Source organism: Myotis myotis, unplaced genomic scaffold, assembly GCF_014108235.1.
Source record: "Myotis myotis isolate mMyoMyo1 unplaced genomic scaffold, mMyoMyo1.p scaffold_m19_p_10, whole genome shotgun sequence".
NCBI lineage: Eukaryota > Metazoa > Chordata > Mammalia > Chiroptera > Vespertilionidae > Myotis > Myotis myotis.
Window position 1 is genome coordinate 77,085,994 of NW_023416314.1, and position 22,473 is coordinate 77,108,466.

Genomic DNA, 22,473 nt, shown 5'->3' on the forward strand with positions numbered 1-22,473 from the left:
AATATAAAAAACAGATACTGAGACTCTATTCTCAGAGAGAGAGACGGCCAGCTCGAAAGCTCAGAATGGGAGAATCCAGTAAATAGAGAAGAGGCCATTTAAGTCAGGGGATGACAGAGGCCGGCAGCAGCTCCCGGAGTTTCCTGTGCCAACCCTTGTGATGTCCACTGTGGAGGGACCACCAGCGACCCCCGAGCGGGAAGGACTGTGCCCCAGGTCCCCAGGCATCAGACCATGATCCCAGCTGGCCTGACTCCGCTCAGAACTTTGAGAAAGTCACTTGCGGAGCACAAATGAGAGCTAGTCACTGTTCATTCTGACACCACAAGGACAGTGATTTTTAGACTCTTCGCTGATGTCAGAGCAACCGGAGACTGTGCTAAGCTCCCACTTCCCCGGAAGGCTGTTGTCACCTCCTCAGGCCACCAAGCTTTTCTCCGGCCCCGTTTGGAAATGCACACCCTCGACTCATTCCTCAGAGGCAGGCTGCGTCTCAGCGAGGTGACGGGGCTCAGCAGCTGGCGGGTGGAATCATTTGCGGGGACAGGGGCTCCATGAGGGTCCTTTTAGGGCCCATCTGAGGGTGCCACCTCTGCCCCGTGACACTTGGGGAAAGTGCCTCTTGGGTTTGCCTCCCGGCTGGAACATGCTGACTCCGGACAGTTATTCTGGGCACGAGAGCCCTCCCGCCCGGCCCGGCCTGGCCTGTGGGCAGAGGTGTGCCTTGGGCTCCCAGCATCTCTGAACTACGAGCACCCTCCACAGGGCAGCTCGGTGGAGGAGGGCAGAGGGGTTGTCCACACACCAACCCACCCCTGGGCCCCCACGGGCCTGGCCCCTGCAGCAGCACCAGCTCCTAGCAACCTGCGCCGGGAGCCGGCGAGGGAAGGCGGCCGCCAGGGCGTGGACTGGATTCGGGATCTCTCTGGGAGCTTTGTTGGTAGCGGGCCATGGTTTCCATGGAGATGGCGGGGTGTGAGGGACACGGGCTAGACTTCCCCCCTGAGCCTCAGTTTCCTCGTGTATAAAATGGGAATGATGGTATCTGCCCGGCTTCTTTCTGGGTGCTGATGGGAAACTCAGACAAGAGATTTGAAAAAATGACTGACCTGAGGTTGGGTGTGCCAGGCACGCACTCGGGGTAGGCACCCCCCCCACACACACACACACTCACACACACACTCTCACACACACACACTCACACACACACACACACACACACACGTGCTCTTCTCCTTCCCAGGGTTGCCATCAGCCCGGAGTTTGTAGCCCTGAGCTTCCCCCTCGTGATCAGGTGGCCTGTCACATAACTCACATCCGGGGGGAGAAGGCCCTGGAAGTCTGGCCCATCTGGCAGTGTTGTTCTCAATGCAGATTAAGGAGTCCACATTCAGGTTTGATTCCCCTTTTAAACGCTTTAAAGACACCTGCAGTGGGTTGAACAGTGGCCCCCAAACAGTTATGTCCACGTCCTAATCCCAGGAACCTGTGCACATTAACCTATTTGGACAAAGGGTCTTTACAAGGGTAATTAATTGAAGGATCCTAAAATGAAGAGATCATTCTGGATTATCCCAGTGAACCCTAAATCCAGTGACAATGGTCCCTAAGACGGAAAGGCAGAGAGAGATCTGAGACGGACAGAGGAGGAAGAGAAAGAAGACAGAGGCAGAGGTTGGACTGATGCGGCCACAAGCAGCCCCGGAGGCTGGAAGAGGCAGGAGGGACCCCCTGAGAGCCTTGAGAGGGAGCCCGGCCCCACAGCCAGCTTGATCTCAACCCTGGGCCCCAGAACCGTGAGAGAGCAACATTCTGCTGTTGTAAGCCCGCCTGCTGGTGGCGATTTGTTCTAGTAGCCCCAGGCCACTGATACCGCCCCCAATCTTCACAGACCCCCCTCTCCCCACCCCCTACCCCTCTCTCTTCACCCCCTACCTCCCACCCTCTTCTCCGCACAAGGAAGGGAGAAGTGAGGTCAGAGAGGTAAGGCTTTGTCAGGGCGTCATCTCCAACTGGCAAAAGTGAGTGGTTGCAACAGCGACAGTGTGGCCTGTGAAGCCCAAAATGATTTTTTTTTTAAATATATTTTATTGATTTTTTTACAGAGAGGAAGGGAGAGGGATAGAGAGTCAGAAACATCAATGAGAGAGAAACATCGATCAGCCGCCTCCTACATGCCTCCCACTGGGGATGTGCCCACAACCAAGGTACATGCCCTTGACCTGAATCGAACCTGGGACCCCTCAGTCCTCAGGCCGATGCTCTATCCACTGGGCCAAACCAGTCAGGGCCAAAAATGATTATTATCTGGCCCTTTTCTGAAACGTTTGCCCGCCCCTGTACTAGGTGGGCAATGCCAGATGGTGATACCTGTTCTAGAGAAAATAAGGCAGAGTAAGAAGGTCGGGGGGTGAGAAAGGACTCACTAGGAAAGCGACATTAGTGCAGGGACCTGGAGGAAGGCAGGAGGAAGCTGTGCAGCCTGCGGGAGAGGCCAGTGCAAAGGCCCTGAGGCACGGTGAGGGCTGGAGGGGTCAGAGCAGAGAGAGGCAAGGTCAGAGAGGAGCAGGCCGGCTCTGAGGGACCATGGAGGACACCTCCTCTGAGTGAGATGGGAGGACCATCCGGGGCCCGGAGCAGCAGAAGCATGAGTTTGGGTTTCCATTGCACAGGATGTCTCTGCTCTTGTGTAGGAATAGACTGAGGGGCCATTGCAGTGGTCCAAGTTCAAGAGGGTGATGGCCAAGACTGCAACGGCAGAGATGGCGAGAAGTGGTTGGATTCTGGGTCTCCCTGAGGGCAGAGAGGACGTGGAGAGGAATGTCAAGGCTGAGAAGAGAAGGTGTCCGGGATGATGCCAAAGTGTTTGACAGGAGTAAGGCTGGGCTGCCACGCATTGAGACCGAGACCTGAGAGCCAGTGTGCAAAAGGGCAGAGAGGCTAGGGTGGGGGCGAAGTCGGCCTTGAACTTGTCTAGCCCAGATCCTGTCTGGTTTCCAGTGGAGGGTCTGGGGTTTAGGGAAGAGGCCTGGGCTGGGCCTAGAAATGTGGGATCCTCAGTGCTGGAGGCCATCATCCTGGAGGAGCAGCTACGAAGAAAGAGGCTCGAGGGCTGCACGATGGGGCTCTCCGAGCGCCCCGCACGGGTGAGAAGGGCCAGGAGAGAGTGGGTTCCAGAAGCCAGGAAAGGAAGTGAGGGAGGGGGAGGGCCAAGTGTGGGCTGCTCCGGGCAAGCGGGATGGGCTGGAGCCTCAGCCACAGCGCCTAGCAGGCGGCCGCTGGCCCGTGAGCAGTGTCCCACGCACCTGGCGTTTCCTGAGGACCAGGCATGAGGCTCACACTGAGTGAACACGCAGGGCTCCGCAGGGACGAGGCAGAAAGCGCCTGCTCATACCTGGGTGGGACCCTGGGCAGCCGTCGGACCGCTCTGCTCAGCCTCAAGTGCAGTGAAGTTCGTGGGTCCACTTCTGGCCCCCAGAACAGCCTCAGTTCAGGAGCTGCAGTTCCAGTTTCCGTTTAATGATCAAAACTAACGATTATTCAGTCCCAGCTTCTCCCCTCTCCCAGCTCTGCTGGCTGCAGGTGGGGGAGCTGCAGCAGGGGCGGGGGACGGGGGGCGGGGGGGCGGGGGGGGTGTTTGCAGCTGGCCTCTGCTCTTTCCCTGATGGCTGGGGCAGGAAGGTGGGAGACCTAAGGACAGGAAAGTGTGGGGGTGGGACTGCAGCCCCTGGGGCCCAGCCTGGGGCCCTGTAGTTTGGGGGATTGCAAATGTTGATTCTTTCTCCCACAGGCTCTATGTGGACACTTTTCTCAGATGGCCACTGATCCCAGGACACACACCAGTTGCCCAGGAAGCACAGCCACCTGCCCAGGTCCAAGGCTGGCCAGGCAGCGACAGCAACAGCCTTGACCTTTAACTTCTGAGGCATAGAGCAAGCACCAGACACACGTGCTGTCCCTCCCACCCTCCAGACCCCAGCTCCAGGGGACGTATGTCCCCCTGATTTTCTGAAGCCCCTCTTGTCAGTTTTGAGGTGAAGGGGACACACCTCAGGGCCTCTCTCTCTCACTCCACCCGCTCCCCTTTGTACTCTCAAGGTGGGCGGAGGGCTCACAGGGGTGGCCACCATCCGGGCTGGCCTAGAACTGAGGGTTCCCAGGACATGGGGCCGCCAGGGCTAAGACTGGGAAAGTCCCTGGCAAACAGTCTCCCCTCTGGGCCGTGCCCACCGAGGATGTGGGCACAAAAGAGCAGAACAGGCCCTGCTCTATGCCTGCCACCTACAAGTGAAAAATCACTCTTCAAAACATCAATGCCATTAAAAAGAAGAAGAAGAAGATGGTGATGATGAGGGATTTTTCTAGATAAAAACAGACATGTGAGATATCCTGACTGATCTTTTTTAAAAAAAATGTTTAAAAAATAACTCTGCTGATATGAAGAATTGTGAATGTTTCTTTAAAGATGTGACAAAGCTATTCTGTTTACATAAGAGCCTGCTCTCTGGAGGTCTCTTCTAAACTATTTAATGCAGATCCGTCATAACAGTCTGCGATGTACTTTCAATATTTATATGTTTGGCAAATGTGGCAAAACCTTAACAAAAGATAAAGCTAACTAATAAAATGATGGGTGGTCAGTGTAAAAATAAAATAAGATAAAATAAAAGGTTATAAACCAGCCCGCAGACTGTGGAACACTGTGGGGTGTTCTATCTCCTAACCCGGGAATCGGTGCCCCATGGAGCTTTTGGGGCTCCTCTGGGTTCCTGTGCGAGCACGGTGCGAGGGGAGACCCAGCCCAGGATCGCCGGCACCTCCGTCCGGGTTGGGGTCTGCAGTGGGAGGGCGAACCCTCCCAAGTCCGAGAGAGACCCTCGGGTTCACCGGCACCTCCCCTGCCCTTGGCCCTCAGCCCCATCCGGTCCGCAGCGAGGCGGAGCGCCCGAGGCTGGTGCGCCTGCTGCCCGCGCCCCTCCCGGCCGGGCCACGGTGCTTCCCTGCGTGTCAATAAATCTCTGCCCAAAGATCAAGGCGGGCAGCGGGCAGAGCACGCGGCGCCTTTGAAGGGCGGCCCCGCCTCACAGTCCACCAGCTCCCTGCAGACTTTGTACCCAGACTTTGTTTTCTCCTTGCCAGGAAGGGGCGAACCCCTGGCCTCCCGCTGCGCAATCTGGGCCAGAGGCCACAGGGAGTGTTCCTCCGAGTCTGTGTGCTAGGTTCTCCAGGAACGCCTCGGAGTCCTCCTGACGCCCATTCCACAGAGGGGGAAACCGAGGCCCGGGGCAGGTTGGATCTCAGTCTTGACGAAGATCCCTCCGCGAGCAAAGCGTGGAGCTGCAGACCCCGTTATTTTATTTCCTACAGCGAACGCCCTGTGTCTTTTTGGAGGGGGAAGATCAGAGTGGCTCCCGGCTGGGTCCTGCAGTGAGCCGTGCGGCCACGAGGGGGCAGCAGTATCTAGTCCTGCCAGGCTCTTCCTGGAGCGCTGCTTTCAAAGAAGAAACAGCTGTGAAAATAGGCGGGGGGTGGGAGTCGGGGGAGGGGGTGGGGGGAGGGGCGGCTCCCAAGATGGACCTCGCCAGGACCCGCACATACTGATGCTGTCAAGATAAGATAAAAGGAAAGGACGTGGGCTCCGGGGGATGCCAAATGCCGAATGCCCACTGCATGCCTTTGGCCAAGTTGCTGAACCTCTGGAGACCTGTTTTCTTTATTTTTTTGAAATATGTTTTTTATTGATTTCAGAGAGAGGGAGAGAGAGATAGAAACATCAATGATGAAAGAGAATCATTGATCGGCTGCCTCCTGCACGCCCCCCACTAGGGATGAAGCCTGCAACCTGGGCATGTGCTCTGACTGAGAATCGAGCTGCGACCTCCTGGTTCATGGGTCAAGAGGTCTGGAGGGAGAACCTGCAGACAGAAGAACAATACAAAGCTCGTGGGCCCAGAATGTGCCTGCTTTGTAAAACAAAAATAATAATAATAATTTCCAGAGCATTTCCCCATCTCATTAAATGTTACAAAACTGTTTTCTGAACTCCATAAAGAACAGGTAAGCCTCATGTTCCTCTTCCCACCCTCACCCCTCCCAAAGTAAAGCAGTAATAACTCTCCCTCCCACGTGGTGCTCTCTGTGCCACGGGGCTCATGGCGAGTCCTGGGAACCATGACCTCACTGAGGGCGGTAGTGAGGGAAGTGTCCAAGCTAATCCCAGCACAGGTGGCCAGATACACACACACACACACACACACACACACACACACACACACACACACGGGAGTTAATTCTTGGCTTTTGAGCATAAAATTGACTTGAGGATCCCAAAGAATTCTCTAAGGGTTTGATCTATTGATATGTACCATTTCAGAAATTAAAACCAAGAAATATTTTTTAAATGTTTTTATTGATTTTTTAAAAAATATTTTTATTGATTTCAGAGAGAAAGGGAGAGGGAGAGAGAGATAGAAACATCAATGATGAAAGAGAATCATTGATTGGCTGCTTCCTGCACGCCCTCCTATTGAGGATCAAGCCCACAGCCTGGGCATGTGCCCTTGACCAGAATCAAACCTGGGACCCTTCAGTCTGCTGGCTGACACTCTATCCACTGAGCCTAACCAGCTAGGGCTTTATTGATTTTTTAGAGAGAGAGGAAGGGAGAGGGATAGAGGGATAGAAACATCGATGAGGAAGACGCATCATCAATCGGCTGCCTCCTGAACATCCTGACTGGGAAATCAAACCATGACCTCCTGGTTCATAGGTTGACATTCAACCACTGAGACACACAGTATGGCTTACAAAGCCTAAAATATTTACTGCCTGGTCCTTTATAGAAAATGTTTGTCAATCCCCATTCCAACTAAATGCCCTTAGTTTTGTGTTCAGAGCATAAAATGAACCTTCAATTAATAATATCAATAAAGGGTAGAGCATGAAGGGAAGTGTTGGCTTTGTTTATCCCGCCCAGGAGTCTTGGTTCAGCATTCATTATGTCAGTGCTCACAGAGACTTTATTAAACAAAACTACCGTAATGAGAATTGACTATATAGTGAAACTGAGGCACAGAGGGCCTAGTCTAGTCTAAAGCTTGTGCCTGCTGTCACTCAGTTAAAAAGTGAAGGAACCAGCCTGGCCAGCATGGCTCAATGGTTGAGCATGGACCTATGAACCAGGAGGTCATGGTTCAGTTCCCAGTCAGGGCACATGCCCAGATTGTGGGCTCGATCCCCAGTGTGGGGCGTGTGGCAGGCACATTCTGGGCACATTCTCATCATTGATGTTCCTACCTATCTCTTCCTTTCCCTTCCTCTCTGAAATCAATAAAAAAAAATTTTTTTTTTTAAAAATGAAGGAGCCAGGATATGACACCAGATAGTGTAACTCAAGAGCCCTATGTTCATATGTGGACTCTGGCATGGCCTTAAATTCAAATAACATTGTAATTCAACAACTAAGAGGACAAAGCTTTGAGTTTGTTATTGGCTATTTCTGCATAGAAAGCCTGACACGGCCTGTGCCCTGAGACAGAAGCTTGAGGACTTAGTGTATCCTTCTCTGTCTTTCATTCATCATTGCCATCAGAAGAAGCTGGCCCACCCGGCTTGACTCTTCAGAAGAGACACTATGCAGTGTCCAGGGCTGTGCTCAATAGGCACCAGGTTCCAGGGGACCCAATCTACCAAAAAGGTACCAGATTCCCCTTTGAAAAAATGTGTTTCCCTGTATTCTGGACCATCTAGGCAAGATATTTCCATTGTTGCCTGAAACCCATTTTCTAGTAACATCCTAGACTGGGTTTGGCAAACATTTTCTGTAAAGAACCAGGCAGTAAACTTTGTGAACCATAATCTAACGACTCAAACTACTCAACTCGGCCCTTGTGGTGCAAAAGCAGCCAGATGATACACAACCAGGTGGCATAACTGTATTCCCAATAAAACTTTATTTACAAAAGTAAATGGCTAGCAGACCCCTGCTCTAGACCGTGAGCCCCTCGAGAGGGAAGGCTCAGACTAGGAGTAAAGTGGTCCTGATTTTGCCAAGAAGGAAATGGAAACACAGAGTCACAGAGACATCGATTTTTGAAGAAGGCAAGAGTAGAACTAAAACTGGATGTTTTGGTGTATTTTCACATGTGAAGTGAATACAGACACGGCACTTCTCACATTAGATCTGAGCTAGTTGGAAAATTAAAGCAAACACAAAGCAAGAAATCTTGTCTTCACAAACCTTACCAACTGGCCTAGGTCTTAGCAAATTCCTATGCCGGGTAAGTTCTACACAATTTAAAACTATGAGGTTGAACTGGGTGGTGATAGCTCTGAATTGCTTTTCAGGTGTTCCCAGAGCTCAGAGCTGGGGAGTTCATCCTGTCTCTGTACACCTTAATTTTCTGTCTGGCTTAGCTTCCTAGCCCAGCACCACCAGACAGGTTATCAAACTGTCTGAAAATAAAGCCTTTGGTGAACGGCCATGCGTGCAGGAAGAAGAGCTTCTATGCAAGGTAACCTCACTGGATGATCTGATCATAAATTTCCAACTGGGCAGGTCATGGTCCATAGCCACACCCCAGGCATATAACTTCCTTAGTAAACGTCCTATCTTTGGCTTAAGCAGGCCCTGTGGACTGTTCCTGTGCATCTAGGTTAGCATACCTTTGAAATAAGCATAACCCTACACGCCACTTCCCCGTTGTTATCCCGCTTTCTGCGTCTGTAAAATGGAGGTGAAGCAGCTCACAGGGCTCCTGCAGTGGTTAAGTCACCGGACCTGCCAGAAAGTCACCGAACCAAGCACAAGGCTTGGCAAGTTGTAAGCTGCCATCGCTGCTATTACTAGTACCACCCTTCCCTCCACAACGCGGGCACCCAGGGGTTGGCTCAAGTCTGAGGGAGGAGGGCAGGAATATGGCAGGGTCACCCCCTCGGTTCTCTGTGAACCATTGGGGTACATCTGATCTGACCCTGCCCCAGGCCCGGCACGCCGATCGCTGCAGCGAGGTGCCCATATCCAAGCCGGCAGAGACCCGCAAGGACCACTTCCGCCAAAGACCAGTCTGGAACAGCGACTTCCGGCCCGTGGGAGACATAGCTGGACCGCCTTAGTGGGCGGGGCCTGTAGAAACCACGCCCCTTTCTCAACTCGCATTCGGCGGCGCCAGTCACCACCTAGCGGATCCCTGCGCCTGCAGAGGCTGCCCCGCCCCACTTCGGGGCACGCCTTCCAGTGACGTCACTTCCTGGGGCCGGGCGGGGCGGGGCGGGCCCGGGCGGCCGCCCTAGTGCTCTGGCTCCGGGTGGTTCTGCTCTACTGCCGGCCACGTCCCCACGCCGGACCGCGGGCGCCTCACGCCGTCCGAGGGCCGCCCGGCCGCTGCAGGCCTGCCGCGCCCGGGTAAGGGGCCTGCGCTGCCATCGGGATGCTGTGGCCACGGCTGCCGGGACGGGCTTGGGGCTGAGAGAGGGAGGTGGGGGGCCGGAGAATGAATGGGGCACGAGAGGCAGAGCAGGGGGAGAAGAGAAAACGTGAACGGGGGCACAGAGTGCAAGGTGCTGAGGATTGGAGGTGTCCACTAAGAAATGTCCAAACCTATAAAGAATTTTTATGAGTTTATTTGAGCCAAACTGATGACCATTGCCGGGAAGCAAAATCTCCCCGAGTTGAGAAAATGCTCTGGAGAAGGGCAGTTTGCAGCTTAAAGGAGGAGACTTAAGGAGGGTTACCTGGAATTCATTGGTGACAGATTAAGGGGGCAGGAGAAAGCAAAGTGGGGGAAACTCTGGGATCGAATGCAAAGTAACCCGACAGACACACACACATGCTTTTACACTGGTGGGCACAGGACAGCGAATTACCATTTGCATAGACAGTATTTGGGGAACAAGATGACAGTGCGGGGGTTCTGTGTTCTGGTTGGTGGGTGTGCCCTGAGTTGTCTGGAAAAGGAAATTACTCTGACATTCTGTAGGTATGTTATCTTGGATGTCAAAAGAGGAGACAGGCTCACTTAAAGTAATGGGTCAAGGAAGCTACGGGCCTAGGATATTCCACCGCCATCACCGCTTCTCGTTAGGGGTTCTTATGTTCCCCTGTGTGGTTACTTTCCGTTTCTGAGTTTGCAGGGCCTGCCGTGCTGGCCTCCCCGCAGTTTGTCAGTGTTAGTACGTGGTCCCTTTTTCCACCACACTGGCACGGAATAGGGGGAGAGGAAGAAACAGAAGGAGTCGGTTGGGGGCTAGGACTCCAAAGGAGGAGCCTGGATGGGGGCCTGAGAGGCAGGAGCCAGGGGATCGCAAAGCAGAGAAGAGGACCAGGCTGTTCCGGTTTGGGAGCAGCAGATGGGAACGTTGGGACACTCCCGTGTAGGCGGGGCACTGAAATGTCCTCCAAGGGCAAGGATGGGCCCAGGGAGTGTTGGCCCTTTCGGTGACGCAGACCTCCGCAGGCCCTTTCTACCGGGGAGGGGTTGTACTTTTCCATCTACTTATCTACCTCCTCCATGTGTGTCTGGGTGGCTGCTTAACAGTGTGTGCATTTGTTAGGCTAACACGAGGAGTCAGCATCCACAGAGTTTGCCATAAAACATATATATGGCACTTAACAATTCTGCCTATAATGTTTTGTTTTCTCCCCAAAGGAAGCATCTCTAAAATTTCAATGAATCGGCGAGGAAAGTACCTAAAATACCGGTTTTTCTGCTTATGTGCCAAACTTGCCACACAGGCACATTGCGAACAAAAACTAGGCTGTCAATCAGCATTTAACTGTGATACCAAAACTTGCAGAAACCCGGAAGCAATCAATGTAATTAAGACAATGTCCACTGCTCCAGGCCCCCGTTCGCCACAGGGGCACACCCTTTGGACCACAGGACAACGTCTACATACACAAAACCACACGCCTGTGTCCCTTGGGTTCTGCTATCAAAGTTCAGCCAGGTGGCGTGTCAGGATAGGTGCCGCCGGTCTGCCCTATACTTGCTCTCACAGTCCCCACTCCTTGGTACGTATGGTTTCTCCAGCTTGGAGTAGGGACTGGGGTCGTGATGCTGCTGATACATAAGTATCACCAGAGCCACGGAACGTGGGGAACAGGTGTGTAGTCCCTTGCCAAGCCTGAGGATTCCCGTGTTGGGTCTTAGGAACCTGTGTAAGCCAGAAAAAGGAATCAGGCATTGGAAGCAGTCTGGTTTCACGTAACTTGCACGCAGCACCCTGCATGTAATAAATAGGTTCATAAAAGAGTTTAAAACCAAGCCAAGGCTGGGAACACAAGTAATCAGACACAGGAGGTGTTGAGGTGTTGAGAGGCCAGAACAGGATCGGGAAGGTGACACCAAGAGCTTTCTGGGGCTCCCTTTTTTAAAAAAAATACCTCTTTTTATTGATTTTCGAGAGGAAGGGAGAAAGAGAAACATCAATGATGAGAGAAAATCCTTGATCGGCTGCCTCCTGCACGTCCCCTACTAGGGATCAAGTCCGAAACCCAGGCATGTGCCCTGACTGGGAATCCAACTGTGACCTCCTGATTTATAGGTTGATGCTCAACCACTGAGCCAGGCCAGCCAGGCATGGGGCTGCCTTTTTGATGGAGTGGTGCCTGGCTCGTGGGGGTACTGCCTCTTCTCTGCAGAACTTGGAGCTCACCCCTGAAAAGGGGGAACTCCCGGCACCAGCCTAACCTCCTGTCTTTCCATCTGCCCTGGTCTCCCTCCCACTTAATACTAACTTCATTCTTTCTTGCTATTTCCTTCTTGCCCAGGGGTCTCTTTACTTTCCATTTAGCGTAGTCTGAGATCTTGATCTGTCTAGTCTCCAGATAATGATGAGAATAACTGGCCTGACCCTCTTTTAAGGTTCACTGGAGCCTTTGCAGGGGAAACTGTTATTTTAAATCTTGTGAATGGTTTGTCTGTTGTGAGTCAACTTCCCAGATTAGCACAGGTCCCCACAAATTAATTCTGACATTTCGAGTAGGCTGTTGGAAAGTGGAGGCAGGACCATACCAGAGAGATGAAGTCACGGCACAGCAGCCAATTCCCGGTTCCGTGGGAGTGATCCGCAGTCCCACTGCCTGGGAGTGAACAGGCAGTGATGGCATCCGGCAGAAGTTAACTGAGAATCTTGTGGAGTTTCCTGATACAGCCTGATAGAAATGCTCCGCGTGTGCACTCGCCTTGTGTAATTGTGTGTGTGATTGTTTGTACACATGCATGGGTGTGACTGCATATGTATACATATGGCAGTGTGCATATATGTGTAGCTGTGTGTGAATGGATATGCAAGCAGCTGTGTACACACGAGTGTGACTGCATGCTCACGTGTTTAAACAAAACAGGATCGTGGTGTGTGTCCTGTGTGTGACCTGCTCATTTCACTTCACAGTCCACGCTGGGCATCTTCCCATGCCAGTAAATAGACATTTGTGTATTTTTTAACAGCTGCCGTAGTATTTTATATATGGATGGGACCCTATTTTACGTAACCATTCCGATTTTTTAAAATATATTTTATTGATTTTTTACAGAGAGGAAGGGAGAGGGATAGAGAGTTAGAAACATCGATGAGAGAGAAGCATCGATCAGCTGCCTCCTGCACACCCCCTACTGAGGATGTGCCTGCAACCAAGATACATGTCCTTGACCGGAATCGAACCTGGAACCCTTGAGTCCGCAGGCCGACGCTCTATCCAGTGAGCCAAACCAGCTCGGGCACCATTCCGATTGTTTACTATTATAAATAGCACCGTGATGCACATCTCTGTCGCTCTCCACTCTGCACACCTGTCCTATTGCTTCCTGAGGAGGAAGCCGTGCCAGGGAAAGTTTTGATCATAGTCTCATTTTCCCAGCCATGATCTACTGAATGCTGCCCCCCTCCTCACGGACCGTTTTCCTCCTGCTTTTCCTAAGAAGTGTTCACTCTGTTTCAAACCCCAGATGCGACAGTTACCAGAGCGGAGCATCTGCCCGTGTCCCGCATGTTCCACGAAGCATGCCGCGGCCCGGAGCGCTCCTCGCAGCTGCGCTCACCTCCTGCAGAGCCAGACCTCGCCTGGCAAGCACACCGTGCCGAGCCCGGGAGCGCGCCCTGAGCGCCTGCCTGTGGTGAGTGTCTGAGGGCCGGGTCACCTGCTTGGTGACGGCACAGTGAGCTCGGAGGGGACCCTGCAAGCTCAGGGAGCCTCAAGGGGAAGGAAAGACAGCCAAGCCCTGAGGGCTGAGCCTCCCAATATCCAGGAGGGGCCTGGACTGTGGCTCTTCACGTCAGAGGTTCTGCCTTCTGAGGTCCTCCGGGAGGGTGGTCCAAAGGTGGGGACAGGTGGGGACCGTGTGGTCACTGTGGCCTTCATCTGTTTCTGTAACACAAATGCCAGCCAGTCACCGCAAAAGCTTCCCAGCTCGTGTCGCCATACCATAATACTGTGGGAGCTCCCGTGCACAGCACCTCGCTGACGCCGGGGTAAAGGAGGTGCCTCTTGGCAGAAGGGGCTCTGGGAGGAGACCTGTCCCAGGACAGGAGGGAAATGGTCCACGTCTGTCCCAGGGTGAGGCGGGGAGGAGGAAATCCGCTCGGCACATCGAATCAGGCGCTCCCTGCGTCTAAGAATCCCGAAGTTCACTGCTCGAGCAGGGGTTGTAAACCAGGCCTGCCTGCCACCTGTCTTTGCAAACAGAGTTTTAGTGGGACACAGCCACACCCATCATGTACATATCCTCCAGGACTGCGTGGCCCACAAAGCCTAAAATATTTGCCGTCTAGCTCTTTACAGGAAATGTTTGCCAACTCTGCTCTAGAGACTTGTAGCGAGGGGACATCGGAGGGCCTGGGCCTGGGGTGCATTCAGGAAGCCCTGACACGTCATCCCACCCCAGGGGACCCAGCTCCAGGCTCAGGCACAGGGCCACGCATGCCCAGATGTGACTGGCTGGAGAGAGCCACTTAAATGCATTCATTTACCAGGAGCCCAGCTGCGTGGCCTCGGCAGATGGGGGGTGGAGGGGCGAGTTCTTCGTGCCTGGGACCTTCACTCCGATTCTTCTCTCTCATGACAGTGTCTGTTTCTTCTCTCCCCTCCCCACCCCCACTTGTCTGTCAAAACAAAGAATGCCCTTGCTCTCTAGAAGACGGATGCAAATCTGTGGTTCGTAGGGCTGAGCAACCTTCCAAACCTGTGAGCTCAGGAGCCCTTGCAGACGATTTTGGCGGGAAAGTACAGGATGAAGTGAGATAAAGTCCGTGACTCGTGGGGAGGGGTCAGAAGCACCAGGGGATGTGCCGGCTTCCGGAAGAGTTTGTGCTCAGATGGGGTTTGCAGTCATGGGGCCACCTTACAACCGTCCCCGCCCATCACAGGAGGCAGAAAGCCACCGTGTGGCTGCCCCAGAAACATCCCTTTCTGCTGCACGGGCTGTCTGTGGGCTGCTGGCTAAGCCAGGCTCTGCACTGGGAGGGACAGGTATTCCACGTGCCCGGGACGAGGGCGAGGGTAGCGGAGAGGCCAGTGGGGCCAGACTTTGGAGGCCACCTGGGCCCTGTTAAGGAGCTTTGGGGTTATCTAGGGAGGTGGGGGTTTGAGCCGTGGAGGCAGGGTCAACTTTGTGGGTTGCCAGGGTCTTTTGGGCAGCTGTGGGGTGGGGGTGGGGGCAAGTGGGTCAGGGCAGCGGTGATTCACTTGTGACGCTTCGGGCTGATGGGGGCGGGAGGAGACAGAGCCTGTGCCGGTCACCAGGAGTGGCCTGGCTGCAGGGCCGTGCTGGGCGAGGAGCCGATCAGGATGTTCATTCCGTGCCCTCAGCTCCCTCCCGTGATGCTCCGTGGAACTCGGGACCCACACGGTGAGGGCCCTTGGGGAGACCGAAGGCCTCAGGTGGCTTCGGGCAGGGTTGACTTTGGAGGGACGCTGGGAAGCCCCACTCTTGCTGCCTGCCTGCCCTTAGAGTCCCACCGGCCTGCCCTCTGCTGGAATCGAGCGGTGAGTCAGGGACCAGGCATGAGTGAGTGTGGCCAGGCTGCTGTCCGGGGAGGACCATGTGGGACTCGGGCCGTTGGGCAGGGCTGAGGTGACGGGACACTTGAGGTCAGCTGGCCCCTCGGCTCCCCGTGGCACCCCTGCAGCAAGGAGTCCCAGCCTGTGACACTCGAGAGGGACCTCATCCTGGTGAGGCTTGGCCATGGTGGCATTTCCGGAAGTTTCTGCCGTCCGGCTGTCTCCCGCAGGTGGACTATTTAATTAATGGGATGTACGCTGGGCTCCTGCAACCAGTCCTCTCAGCCTGCCCTCCGTCTCGACAGTGGCGCCCCCTCACCAATTCCACAGCCTCATGGGGCCTCGTCCCTGCCTGCCGGCCTGTGCCCTCCCCGCCCCTCACCTGGTGGACAACCTACCTGTCCAGTCTAATCGCAGGTCTCACCACACTGTCCCTGGGCACCTCCCTGCTGCTGTCACCTGCTGCTTTCTCCCACTTGCCTCCCAGCAGGCACAGCCCATCCATCTTCAAGAACATGGCTCAGGTGCCACTTTCTCAGCAAACCTTCTCTGACACCCACTCCCACCCACCCACCCGCCCTGAGTTCAGTGCCTCCTCTGGACCCCTGCAGCACCCTGTCCTCCCCACCCTCACCCAGTCTCCCAGAAGACCCGCCTTTAACTTACCCTTCAAGACCTGCCAGGCTTCCTGCTCGAGTCATACCTCCGCTCCATGTCCGCGCCAGCCCGCAGGGACCTCTTTTCTGTGTCTGCCGCGGACGGCAGGCTTCCTGGAGGGCGCTGTGTGGCTTCCACCTTCTTGTCCTGTGCGCTGCCTGGCACAGGAGTGGGCCCTGGGGTATTGGACGGTGGCTGGGTGGGTGGCTGGATGGTGGCTGGCTGAGTGGCGTCTCCGTGTGAAGGGCCTGGTCCGCCGTCCGGGCTGCACAGAGGTGCCATGGGCCTGGGCTGTGTCCCGCGGCCACAGGAGACATTGAGGAGGAAGACTTGGCCCATCTTGGTGATCAGGAGGCCTCAGCCCTTGCCCCGCTGCTCCTTCAAACTGAACTCGGGGGTGGGTGGTGGGCACTGTGGGGTTGAGACTCACAGTGGAACCAGGTCAGGAAGTGCTTTAAACCATCAAACACAGACGCTGGTCAGATCACTAATCACCGTGGCTGAGACGCGGCGCGCTCTTCTGGGTGCCAGCCTGGTCGAGGCACTTGGCTCGTTGGCACACCAGCCCAGGCCAGAGCCCCGCACACGGCGCAGTGCTGTGCCCAGGCCAGGCTGTGCGTGACTGACCGGACGCCTTGTCTCTTGATCACAGATCCCTCGGCCGCGTAGCCGGCATCGTTAGCAGCCTGAGTGGCGGCTGGGAGCCCCAGGGACTGCCCAGCCTTGCTCCCGGCTCACCCACAAGATGTGGACAGCCCTGGTGCTCGCTTGCATTTCCTCCTTATCCTTCTCTGAGAGCCGAGTGGCGCCCCGGGATCCAGGTGAGTGAGAAAGCGGGGGCATTGCTGGACAGGCCCCAGGGGCCCCAGCGCACCCTCAGCCCGAGGGGTGTCTGCGAGCCCCAGCTGAGAGTGGGGAGCCCCCGAGCTCCACAGGAGCCAGGCTGGGAAGGGCTGTCAGGCGGAGCTTCTCCAGGCCCAGCGAGGGTAGGGAGCCCCCAATGGGCCGGGCCTCGGAGCCCTGAGCGGGTCTCTGGCTGGACCCTGCAAAGCCTCCTTACTTCCAGAAGCCTGGCCTTTGCTGGGGAGTTTGTCCATGCAGACCTCAGACACTTGGTGGCTGCCGCTCTGACAGGGCCCCCCCCCCCCGCCCCCAGGCATCCCACAACACCCCCCCCCCCCCCCCCATCAGGCACCCTGCTGCAGAGCCTTCATGAAGCCGAGAGGCCTCTGGTGGGAATCCTGGGCGGCGGGTTATCTGCTCTGTAAGACACGGTGTTTGAGGGTTTAATGAGGAGTCACACCTGTGATGTGAGGCTCACCCTGTCTGCTATTTTGGGGATTGGATCAAAGAGGGAAGCTTTTAAGCCTTCCACAGGCTTGGGGTTCAGAGAGGGCAGAGCAGTTGTAAACCAAAGTGCCAGCTGCCCCTGTGGTGGGCTGCAGGCCAGGTGTGGCAGCGAGGAGATGGGAAGCTGTGCACACTCGTCTCTCCGGGTCCAGGAGACAGGCCAGCGAAGCCACCAGCCAGCCCCCTGACTGTGCCTTTTTCTCCCCTTTCTGACATTAAGGGACCTTCGTCTTCAACCAGACGCAGGCTGATTTAGTCACAAAAAGCACATCCAGGGAAACAACTGACAGCATCTTTAATAGAACCTCAGAGGGCGCGACGACACCCTCTCCTGTCACGTTGGCCAGAGAGACTTCGGGAGCCGCCCACAGCTCCCCTGCAGTCACGGCAGGGAGGACACCCGGGACCAACGGGGGCACCTCGGCAGCTACCGTGGGTCCCGCCAACCTCACGGACTCCAGGGTGCCCACGCCGACGTCCACACAGCCAACCCCGGCGTCCACGGCCGTTCTCAGCACACCCCGCACCCAGGCACCCAGCGACGGTACGTTGCCAACAGCAGCACCCAGGACGACGTTGGCCACCAGCACGCAGACTGCTGCCGCCACCACGGCAAATGCCAGCAGCGCCCGGGGCTCACAGGGCCCCGCCGAGCACACCCCCCGCCACTCCACAGCCCGCCCCACGCTCCCCACGAGTCCCCACGCACTTAACACATTCACACAAGGTCCCACCACCCAGCCATCGACCGCCCGACCCGTGGCAGACACAGCAAGTAGGCCCACCCCGCCCCTCGAGAACACAACCCCAGAGCCCACCCCCTCCGTGGCTGCCGTGTCCACCACGGCGGTGACAGCTGAAGGGCCAGCAGCCAGCACAGTGCCAGCTCCTGTGCCACAGGCCAGCCCCACACCTGGGGTGGAGGCCACGTCCCCCACAACACCGCCAAGCCCTGTGTCATCTCCACGGGGGGCCACGGGGCCTGCCACGCCCTCCACACCCGAGCAGGTGTGGCCTGAGGCCACAGGTGGCCCTGCTCCCACCAGCCCAACCCCCGGGAGCTCAGGGGACCCTCAGGTGCCAACCACGGACTCGTGCCAGCTCAGCACCCAGGGCCAGTACCTGGCGGTCACCACCAGGGCCCTGCCGCTGTCCCCGGTGAACAGGGGGGCACTGCTGGCCATGCTCCTGCTTGGGGTGGCCTTTCTCTTCGCGGTCTTGGTCCTGTTTGCGCTGCAGGCCTACGAGAACTACAAGAAGAAGGACTACACGCAGGTGGACTACTTGATTAACGGGATGTACGCGGACTCAGAAATGTGAGGGGGCAGAGGCTGGCCTTCGGCTCCAGCTGGACCCTCCGGGGGCTGGGCCCTGCCCTCCTTCCATGTTCCCCCGAGACCAAACCAAGTGCTTCCAAATCCTTTGGTGCAATTCAGGAGCTCTGCCAGATGTTTAAACACATTTAATTACGGTCGGATTAATTCCACGGTCACTAAAATGTTGCTTTTTTCATATTTATTTTTGTAAACGATCATGTCGATGGAGCGGGCAGTGATTGGGGTGGGTGGGCCCTGTTGTGTCAGACCCTGGCAGGAATTAAAGCAACGGCCGCTTTCCATTCAGAGCTTTCCATTCTGTGGCCCCGCCGCCCACCTCGCCAAGGGGAGCCTTTGCAGATACGAGAGGCCCTGGAGTTTGCTATGCCTGGGCCGCTTCCTTGGGCTTCGCTCTGGTGCCCAGACCTGCCCACACTCAGCGGGAGGGGTCTCTGGTGCCCTGCGGAGACCGCCCTTTCCTCTAATCCCCTCTCCCTGGACCATTAGGTGGTGAACCGTGTGGAGTTTGATTTGGGCATGAGATCTGCACCCACCGTGTGAACCGCACCTGAGCCACACGCTGTAACCAGGTCAGCCTGGACCTGCTGAGCCCCCACTCGCAGTGGCCCCGCGTGTGTGCACTCGCCTCAGGTGGTCATTACTACAACTTGACCCAGGTCACCCTGGAACCTGGGGAGCCCCAGGCCCCAGTGAGTACAGGGCCCTCTCCCCTCGGCGGGACAATTGCCCTGGGTTCCTGGCTCCTGCTTCCCAACACCAGTGGCCCTCAGAGCCACACCTGTGTCCTTGCCGTGTACCAGCTACTGTCCTGCTTGATGCAGGGAACGCACTGCGCTCCCCCTGAGCCCGGGGAGATCAGGTTCCCTCCCCATCTTATTTTCTTTTTTAAAATATATTTTTATTGATTTCGGAGAGGAAGGGGAAGAGAGAGAGAGAAACATCAAAGATGAAAGAGAATCATTGATTGGCTGCCTCCTGCACGCCCCCTACTGGGGATTGAGCCTGTAACCCAGGCACGTGCCCTTGACTGGAATCAAACCTGGGACCCTTCAGTCCACAGGCCGATGCTCTATCCACTGAGCCAAACCGGCTAGGGCTTCCCTCCCCATTTTAAAGCATGCCCACTGTGGCACAGAGGAGACAGCCCACACTGGGGCCGCAGTCAGGGTAAGCCCGGCTCTCTAACTAGAGTTGACCCTGGAGCAACGCCGAGGGCTGCAGGCACCAGGCAAATCCCCACGCCACCGCACTTGGCTCTCCGCACGCAGATTCCCGGGGCGAGTGCGCTCTGGGACCGCAGGGCTCAATCGGAGCCATCGCGTGTGAGTGAGTGGGCCTTCCCCTGCCCACGGCAGCGGGAGCTGACGGGCAGCACGCGAGGCTGGGTACCCAGGCCGGGTCTGCAGCCGCTGCCACCTGCTCTGAGCAAGCGTGGAATGTGCTGGAGCTTGGCGGCTTCGCCTGTGAAGTGGGGAAACGGCATAGCATCCGTCATAGCATCCGTCATGGACCTGGGGCGGGGGAGGGGCGGCCACTCCTGCTTCTCTACCCAGAAGCCTGAGGAAGAGACGGATTTTGTCCGACCCCAGGTCCCCATCACAGAGGTCTCCTGAGCCAGGCCTGGGCAACAGCTCCTCTCGTTTAAGTTCCTCCTCCTCCAAAAAGGGATTTCAAATGGCCCGTGATAAAGACCAGGATAGTAACTCCCAGATCGGTTGAGATGATGTAAGAGCCAGGGATGGAGAGGACACAGGGTGGGGAGACGGGTCAGAACTTCCACGCCGCCCTCGCCAGTCCTCAGCCCGTCTTTCCTCACTGGTTGGTCCACAGGCCCAGGGGCCCCTTCCCGCTCTCAGGCCTCCGCTGCCTGAGCCGACTGAACAGCCGCTGAGCCCAACCAGCCTGAGCCCCCCGCTCTTCCCTTCTTGTCACACACCTGAGCCCCCCTGCTCTTCCCTTCCTGTCACACACCTGAGCCCCCCTGCTCTTCCCTGTCACACACCTGAGCCCCCCTGCTCTTCCCTGTCACACACCTGAGCCCCCCTGCTCTTCCCTGTCACACACCTGAGCCCCCCTGCTCTTCCCTGTCACACACCTGAGCCCCCCTGCTCCCCCCTTCCCCGTCACACACCTGAGCCCCCCTGCTCCTCCCTTCCCCGTCACACACCTGAGCCCCCCTGCTCCTCCCTTCCCCGTCACACACCTGAGCCCCCCTGCTCCTCCCTTCCCCGTCACACACCTGAGCCCCCCTGCACAGGTGATCGCAGGGGCTGTGATTGCATGGCCGTGGCTGGGAGGCGGGAGTTCCAGTCCTACCTTATCATCCCTGCGGTCCTGAGCTCCAGGCCAGCTGGCAGCATTGCTCTGAGACAGGCTGCTCTGTGAAGGGCAGGCTCCACCCCTTGCTGGTTGAGTTTCACCTGGAGCTGGAGCCCCGAACCCACATGAGCTCTGGACCCACGTGAGCCCCGAACCCACGTGAGCCCTGGACCCACGTGAGCCCTGAACCCACGTGAGCCCTGGACCCACGTGAGCCCTGAACCCACGTGAGCCCTGGACCCATGTGAGCCCTGAACCCACGTGAGCCAGGGTGCAGAGGGCGTTCTCACGACCAGGTGCCCTGTTCCTTTCTGGGCAGGTAGGACAAGGGGCACCACTGGGCTGGCTCAGCTTGTGATCAGGGGCCTCTCCTGGTACCCCTACATCCAAGGAGTCGGGGCGTGGGATGTCACAGGGCCTGCCTGTCTCTCAGCCCCAGCCAGGGACTCCACGTGCATCGTTGCTCACCTGAGCTGGAAACCTGTGCTTTGTCCCTGAGTCCAACGGACCATCCTGAATATTCCTACGAGCGGGGCGTTCTCCTGCCCGGGCCCTGCTGCTGCCTCCTGGGGCCCCGCCACCGGCGGCCAGCCCAACCCAGCGCTGTCCACCTGCAGCCAGGGACCCCTCCAGGCGCAAACCTGCAATTTTCCTGCCAATAGCCCTTCCCGGGATACAAGTCAAGCTGTGCCCAGCATCCCAGGCCAGGGCAGACCCTCCCAGGGGCCAGCGCTGGGCCACAGACAGCCCCTCCACGCAGGCTGTCCCAATCCGGGGGCCGCAGGTCCAAGCCCTGGGCTGTCCCCTGCCTTGGAGGCCACCAGACTGTAGTGACCAGGCAGCCATCCTGGCCTGCGGGAAAGGCCTGTTGAGCATTAGCTCACCGGGCACTTATTGAGCGCCCACTGTTTGCTAACCAAGTGGGCATTCAGAGATGACGCTGCCCACCCTGCCCCCCAGGAGCACATGTCTAGTGGGTGAGGCGCAAGGAAGATGGGAAGAGGAAGAGGTGGGCACACACAGGAGGCACCGGGCCCTCCTGGGAGCTCAGGGAGGGCTGCCCAGCAGAGGGCCCTCAGAGCCTCTCTTCCGGGCCTGTTGCCATGCCGCTTCAGTGCCCAGAGCAAGAGTGGCACACGGAGGCGGGGGGTGTCTACTCGATGCATCCAAGTCCACACAAAGGCCACGGGAGAAGTGAGAGGCCGGCGTGGCCCCAAGGGGGCGCGCTTCCCGTCACAGTGAGGAAACTGAGGCAGGGGAAGGCCAAGTCACTGCCCAATTGGCAGGGTAGGATGCCCTCCAGGTCTGTCTGTCAGTCTGTCTACAAAGGTGGCACAGACAGCCTGGGGGCGTGGCCACACCCACATTGGCACCCCGCAGGCGGGGCCCGTTTCCTCTGGGACAGCCAGCATCGCCCCTGCCCCCCCCCTCCCTCCAGGAAAGTGCAAGGGCGCCACCTGGTGGCCGCGGCTCCTTCCAGCATCCTCTCCCGGTGGGTGCTGCCCGGCCAGAGACCGTTCCCGGGGGATCCCTCCCGCCCAGCTCCCCGCACCGGAAGCTCCCGGTTCCCGCGCTGGAAGAGCTCACCTCTCAGGGCTCCGAGGCCAGGGGTCTCCGGGGAATTAGGGCATTTGTGCCGGTGACTGCCTCCGCCTCAGGGCCCTAAAGAGCCTCTGTGGGCGGGGCTGCCTCCTCACAGGAGGTTCTCCCGGGGACAGATCTGCTTCCAAGCTCCGTGGTTCTGGGCAGAATCAGTCGCTTGCAGGTTGTCAGTCAGCCTCGGGGCCTGGCTGGCCGGGGCTGGGGGCTCCC

General features: G+C 57.0%; 1 protein-coding gene across 2 annotated transcripts; it reads left to right on the forward strand.

Moving 5' to 3' along the window:
* The first annotated feature begins 9,258 nt into the window (after positions 1 to 9,258).
* Positions 9,259 to 18,627, forward strand: CUNH11orf24 (chromosome unknown C11orf24 homolog). 2 transcript variants are annotated; one of them, XM_036326400.1, is made up of 4 exons: positions 9,259 to 9,403; positions 12,948 to 13,115; positions 16,308 to 16,476; positions 17,226 to 18,627. In XM_036326400.1, the coding sequence occupies exons 3-4, from the start codon at positions 16,401 to 16,403 to the stop codon at positions 18,323 to 18,325; spliced, it is 1,176 nt and encodes a 391-aa protein (XP_036182293.1). In that variant the 5' UTR covers positions 9,259 to 9,403; positions 12,948 to 13,115; positions 16,308 to 16,400; the 3' UTR covers positions 18,326 to 18,627. The 2 variants fall into 2 exon arrangements, with proteins under 2 accessions (XP_036182293.1, XP_036182294.1); XM_036326401.1 differs by lacking the exon at positions 9,259 to 9,403 and adding an exon at positions 9,548 to 11,011.
* Positions 18,628 to 22,473: the final 3,846 nt, after the last annotated feature.